Genomic DNA, 7,397 nt, shown 5'->3' on the forward strand with positions numbered 1-7,397 from the left:
AAGTACCGTTAGTTACTTTTTTATGGAGTAACGCAGTATTGTAATGCATTACTTTTAAAAGTAACTTTCCCCAACACTGCATACAAATATACAGTGGGTACGGAAAGTATTCAGACCCCCTTAAATTTTTCACTCTTTGTTATATTGCAGCCATTTGCTAAAATCATTTAAGTTAATTTTTTTTCCTCATTAATGTACACACAGCACCCCATATTGACAGAAAAACACAGAATTGTTGACATTTATGCAGATTTATTAAAAAAGAAAATCTGAAATATCACATGGTCCTAAGTATTCAGACCCTTTGCTCAGTATTTAGTAGAAGCACCCTTTTGAACTAATACAGCCATGAGTCTTTTTGGGAAAGACCCAAAGCAGACGCTTTTATCCAAAATGGCTTAAAATATATGATGTGTTTTAAAGGTAGTGCAGGGTAAGAGGCCCATTGGATGTCATTTACTCCTAAAATACAGCACAACAAAACCCACAGCAGCACTTTTCTAAGTGCCTCAGATAATAGTTTAGAGTAAGTGGAGGGATGGATTGTGTAAAGTGTGACCATATTTTTTGTTCCAGTAACAATTGAGATTTATGATATAAACATGAACTAAAATTGCTGCTGTAAGAAATTCACCATTCAATAACAAATAACAGGGGTCCCTGATAGAAAATACAATTTATAAAATTTTATAAAACTCCAAAAGTGACTGAAATCAACCAGACATTTCCTAAAGTTGCATGCGTCTCAAAATCCTTTCACGTTTTCTTTGCTCAGATTGTCTCACTCCATTATAAAGCACTTTAGGAGCAGATAAAACACATTCAGACCCACTGAACCGTCATTAAGAATTCATGAATTATTGATGGTTTTCAATGTGGGTCAAATTTGAGTTTCTCGTTAGCACTGCCAGCACAGTTTGTTCATATCTGCTGGATTTATAGATGTCAGATATACAGTAAATCCACAGTAGAACTGCTTCATTCATATCTGTCTCAAACACAACACACTGTCAGTGACAATTTTGACATATTTTATATTATATATAATCCATTAAAGCCTGTGTTACGGCCACCGGAGCTGATCGCGGCATATTCTACACTGGACGTGAGCGGCGTGACAAAATTCTATTGTATTTTGTCACGCCGCTCACGTCCAGTGTAGAATAGAACCCATTATAATCAGTGATGTTGTCTACACTGGATGCAGTAAAGTAATGCCTCATTCTATTTATGACGTGCTGACACAAAGTTCAAATGATTTTCAATGGTCACTTTGTCGCATCCTGTTGCGGCACAGACACGGTGTCAGCATAGTTTGTCAGTACAGTCAGTAACGTATCAGAAGCAGATTGAAAAGTTAGTATCTTTCTGCAGTCCAATAGACGGCAGTGCGGTGGTGGCTTGAGTCTGTTGAATGGTGATTTAACGCTACATTGTCACCTAGTTGGAGAGACTCAATACTAAGTAAATAAACAACAATGTCCCCATCTTTTACTCTCACAATGAACTTATCATATTTGTTTGCTACAATAGTAGGGCCCTATGATTTCCGAGATGCAGAAAACATGGATGGAATCGCGGAATCCAGTCATAAAAACGGAATTTACTGTATAACACGGAATTTAATGTATAACGCGGAATTTAATGGAATTTGTCTTATTTTTGATGAATAAATAAAAAACAGGTCAGTACCACACACACACACACACACACACAGGCCTATATATATATATATATATATATATATATAGGCCTGTGTGTGTGTGTGTGTGTGTGTGGTACTGACCTGTTTTTTATTTATTCATCAAAAATAAGACAAATTCCATTAAATTCCGCGTTATACAGTAAATTCCGTTTTTATGACTGGATTCCGCGATTCCATCCATGTTTTCTGCATCTCGGAAATCATAGGGCCCTACTATTGTAGCAAACAAATATGATAAGTTCATTGTGAGAGTAAAAGATGGGGACATTGTTGTTTATTTACTTAGTATTGAGTCTCTCCAACTAGGTGACAATGTAGCGTTAAATCACCATTCAACAGACTCAAGCCACCACCGCACTGCCGTCTATTGGACTGCAGAAAGATACTAACTTTTCAATCTGCTTCTGATACGTTACTGACTGTACTGACAAACTATGCTGACACCGTGTCTGTGCCGCAACAGGATGCGACAAAGTGACCATTGAAAATCATTTGAACTTTGTGTCAGCACGTCATAAATAGAATGAGGCATTACTTTACTGCATCCAGTGTAGACAACATCACTGATTATAATGGGTTCTATTCTACACTGGACGTGAGCGGCGTGACAAAATACAATAGAATTTTGTCACGCCGCTCACGTCCAGTGTAGAATATGCCGCGATCAGCTCCGGTGGCCGTAACACAGGCTTTAATGGATTATATATAATATAAAATATGTCAAAATTGTCACTGACAGTGTGTTGTGTTTGAGACAGATATGAATGAAGCAGTTCTACTGTGGATTTACTGTATATCTGACATCTATAAATCCAGCAGATATGAACAAACTGTGCTGGCAGTGCTAACGAGAAACTCAAATTTGACCCACATTGAAAACCATCAATAATTCATGAATTCTTAATGACGGTTCAGTGGGTCTGAATGTGTTTTATCTGCTCCTAAAGTGCTTTATAATGGAGTGAGACAATCTGAGCAAAGAAAACGTGAAAGGATTTTGAGACGCATGCAACTTTAGGAAATGTCTGGTTGATTTCAGTCACTTTTGGAGTTTTATAAAATTTTATAAATTGTATTTTCTATCAGGGACCCCTGTTATTTGTTATTGAATGGTGAATTTCTTACAGCAGCAATTTTAGTTCATGTTTATATCATAAATCTCAATTGTTACTGGAACAAAAAATATGGTCACACTTTACACAATCCATCCCTCCACTTACTCTAAACTATTATCTGAGGCACTTAGAAAAGTGCTGCTGTGGGTTTTGTTGTGCTGTATTTTAGGAGTAAATGACATCCAATGGGCCTCTTACAACCAATCACAACACACACTGGTCCAGCTAACCAATCACAGCACACACTGACCCAGCTAACCAATCACAGCACACACTGACCCAGCTAACCAATCACAACACACACTGGCCCAGCTAACCAATCACATCCAATAATCACAGTAAGCTTTGTTACTTTTGATTTGAAACAAAGTTTTAGCTTTTAAATTATATCAATTATACCACAAAATACAAACAATACACTGGGTTTTGACAGTCTTTAATGTGGCATCGCTATAGCACATCAGTTCAAGTGGCATGTGAACCGATTATCTCTTCATCTTTACTACTAGTTATTGAGGACAACACTAACTCAGTGCTTAGTTGAGCTGGTCATGTGATCAGCCTCATCGTAATGAGCCTGGATTATATGACAGTGATCCCATCCTGTCCTAATATACACGTCCACATCATCAGGACTGAGGGCCAATCAGAAACGACCGCTGTGTCACAGCAGGACGCCTGTGGGTATTCAAATCAAAGCACTAATTAGTTGAGTCATTCCAATCTGGCTTTGAAAACGCTGGATGTACTGGTTTGCATCACAGTTTAGTCGTGCAGAAGTGCATTTATGCGCTTGTAAAGTTGAGGAATGCAAAAAGTTTGTCCAACTTTTATGTGCAAAGTATGGAAGCCCACTTCTGCCACATAAGAAAAAAAAAAACCATGCTTTGATAAATCATAATTCTGACATAATTGTGAGCCTGTCTGTGAAATCCACGCTAAAGTCTCAAAATCTAATTATGAGATAACAAGCATCAAAGTTTGATTTCAACCATTAATTTCACTATGATTTCAATTTTTGACATGGCCCTACTCAGTCAATATTAAAGATATAAAGGTTATATTTTCACAGAATGTTCTACGTGTTTCTGAAGGATGATTTTATGTAGAAAACCATAAATCACAAAAAAATGACTTTAGCTGGGTTTTCACAGTTTTTTCAAGAGTATGCTATTGTCATCGTTGACAAGTCGTAATTATGAGATAAAAAGATTAAAATCATGTCAAACAGTAAATAAAATAAAAAAATGAACAAAGTTGAAACTGACAAAAAAAAGTCAAATTATGAGATAATTATAACTTTCTAATAGGCCTAAATTCAATTAAAAAACTTCAATCTCAATTTCCACTTTAACGGTGTTATAATTGACCTTCCATCTTTTCATTTTTTTGTCAGAATTTCTAGTTTTTGTCTCTTTTACTTTGTCACAACTACGACTTTTTATCTCATAATTTCGACTTTGTCAATTTACTTTCTATCTGGAGCTTAATTTTTTTTCAGACTTTCTACTTTTTATACCATAACTGACTTCTCATAATTTTTGCCAATTTTGTTTTTCATAATTGTGACTGTCATAAGTGACATTCATTCTCAATCTTAATATAATTTTTTTTGTGCCATAATTCCTTTATCTCCTATTGATAACTTAGAATTTTATCATTTAGATTTGTCATAAATATGACTTAGTATCTCATAATTTCAACTGTCATAATTGACTTTCTATCTTGTAGTTGAACATAAATTTCGACTTTTTTTGCCGTAGCTGACTTTAACAAAAAATGTTTGTCATAATTTAGAATTAGTCATAACCGACTTTCAGTCTCAATTTAAATTCAAATTTTTTCCACCATAATTCCTATTTTTATCTCATTGATGACTTAGTATCTCATAATTGAGATTTACCAAAGCGTGATTTTCTTTTCTTTTGTGGCAGAAATGGGCTTCCATAAGGAAATGTGACTGGTGTTTAGAGTGCAAAGCTCCCTTCAATGAGTACCAGCACATCTTCCTTAATAAAACTCATGTCTCACTCATCAGAAATCATGAAACAAATGAAGACCTGAGATGATATTCGAGCCTGTAAAATGAAGACAGCGTTTGGACGATGCCTGGAATGTGGCAAATTGGATCTTGCCCACCGATGTGACGTGTTTGACGGGAAACGAGTGTGTTATTGTCTGAACCGCTGTGTTTGTTTGCTCTCGACTGAGGTCAAGAGGCAGTGAAAGCGTTATGTAGGTCAAAACAAATCCCAGACATCAGGTGACGGTCAGACTTCCTGAAGACACTCTCATTCGCCCCCTGCTGGCCTGAGCGGCCCCCTGCAGACCGAAGGTTAAACCTCAAATGCATTACAAATAAACAGTGCAATGTTACAAGTGGTTCAAGGTTAATCGATAGGGATGTTACAAATGTTACAAAGTCAACACTCACAAAGATTAATTTCTTGTTAATTCAATATTTTAGAGTTGAGCATGTCTACAAAAATAACTAACGTAACTATTCCTTAATTGGGTAAACCTAAAAAAAAGTGGGTGACATATGAGAGAAATAAAACACAGTAACATCAGATTTTCATGGACTGCTATTTTATTTACAAAAACATCGAGCATAAATGAAAAACGTCGCTCACTGTCATGTGACGTACAAACAAGAGCGCTTCTACACGACATCAGCAGTTAAAAGGAGTACGAAATGAGAAGGGCTGGCGTCCCGCAGCTCACCGCAGGGCTAGAACTTGAACTCTTTGTATTTCTTCGCTCCAGAGCGCGTGTCCTGCGGCTGTGCCTTGCGCTTCTTTTGCTGCAAGGAAGACAGAAGAAAAATATTTCAGGAAACACTGGTAAAAACACATGAACCATTTACAAAGATGATACACAAAACACCTTAGTTTACCAGAGACACTTAAACTGGCTTTACTAGAAAATACATTTTATTGCACCCCTTTTAGTGCAGAAATTAATATGGTGATTTTTTTTCTTTTCTTTATAGCATCCTCTCATAATATATTTTATTATAGCATCCTTTGCAAAGCACTTAAAAAAACATGTAGGTCATTTTTTACCTTAAATCAAGTTAGAAAAATTTGGTGTGAAGGCAAGAAATTCTATTTAGAATTGTAAAATGTAGGGATTTTCATGGCAATTAAGCACATTTAGCCTCAGTGAGATGACAAAAAAAGAAAAAAAAAAGAAACAGAATTAAAAATGTCTGATTATTTATGTACAAATGTATATCTTTTTTAAATAAAAAAAAACTAACAATTATAAAAATATATTTAGAAATTGTGTATATAATCAATTGTGCATATATACTAAAAACAAATATGCATAATAAACAAATGTAATATGTAAATATACAGTGGTGTGAAAAAGTGTTGGCCCCCTTCATTGCAACAACTGCAATCAAGCGTTTGCGATAACTTGTGATGAGTCTGTTACAGCGCTGTGGAGCAATTTTGGTCCACTCATCTATGCAGAATTGTTGTAATTCAGCCACATTGGAGGGTTTTCAAGCATGAACCGCCTTTTTAAGGTCATGCCACAGCATCTCAATAGGATTCAGGTCAGGACTTTGACTAGGCCACTCCAAAGTCTTCATTTTGTTTTTCTTCAGCCATTCAGAGGTGGACTTGCTGGGGTGTTTTGGATCATTGTCCTGCTGCAGAACCCAAGTTCGCTTCAGCTTGAGGTCACGAACAGATGGCCACACCACTGTATATGTAATATAAAAATATGTAGCCTATAAAATTATACAAAAAGTAAAAAAGTAAAGCAGAACGATCATTCATTTAATTGGCTGATTTTGTCTTAATTTAAGCAGACATTTGTCCAAAGCATCTAACAAATGAGGAAAATCATAAGAATTGACATAAAAAATGTTTTTTTTTTTTAAAGCTGTATAGATTCTCTATTTTAATGAGAATGATCATGAACAAAGACAATGGGAATCATGAACTAAGCTCATAACACATCCTTTACGCAATACAATAATGGAAATGTGGAGGACAAAATGTAAACACACCTTAAAAATAATCTTAAATTAATGCACTAATCCAAGATATAACTTCCCGTTTCTTTGTTTTTGCAGAGATCTATGATCAGAAGGTTTATGACTGATTGATCAAACGCATTTTTAGAGCTCCATCTGAACTCACCTTCTGTTTGGCGGCGTGTTCGGCCACCATGTCGCTGAAGTCCTCTTTCTCCACCTGCTGCTCTCTGACGTGCTCCTCGTACTTCTGCGTCATGGCCATGGGGTCGAGCTCCAGCTCCTCCGGCGCCAGAGCCACCTCCACCCCCTGAGAGTCTCCACCCAGCACCGAGACTCCGCCCACCTTCCGGCTCATCACCGTCTGCATGCACCACACGAGAGGACCACGCAATCAGAGGGGAAGCAGCAAGCAAACATGACACACACACACACAAACATCTGTCCAAACTCTCAATGGGTTCTCATGCAACGACTAAACAAGCACATCTGCAGTTGGCTGGGAGTGGAGATGTGAAGTCAGCGCTCCTGCAGAGATATAGACACTGAAATCACCCAGACAGAGAGAACTCTGGGACTCTGGGAT

At 36.9% G+C, this 7,397-nt stretch overlaps 1 protein-coding gene across 1 annotated transcript in view; it reads right to left on the reverse strand.

Moving 5' to 3' along the window:
- Nucleotides 1–5,392: 5,392 nt before the first annotated feature.
- LOC107570762 (splicing factor 3B subunit 2-like) overlaps nucleotides 5,393–7,397 on the reverse strand; it is a 29,351-nt gene continuing 27,346 nt past the window's right edge. Inside the window, exon 19 of the mRNA XM_016257016.1 lies at nucleotides 5,393–5,623. Within this exon, the coding sequence (XP_016112502.1) occupies nucleotides 5,552–5,623 (72 nt within the window). The 3' untranslated portion in view covers nucleotides 5,393–5,551. The remainder of the gene's footprint in view (nucleotides 5,624–7,397) is intronic.

This window comes from Sinocyclocheilus grahami, unplaced genomic scaffold (genome assembly GCF_001515645.1).
Source record: "Sinocyclocheilus grahami isolate Dianchi unplaced genomic scaffold, SAMN03320097.WGS_v1.1 scaffold1502.1, whole genome shotgun sequence".
NCBI lineage: Eukaryota > Metazoa > Chordata > Actinopteri > Cypriniformes > Cyprinidae > Sinocyclocheilus > Sinocyclocheilus grahami.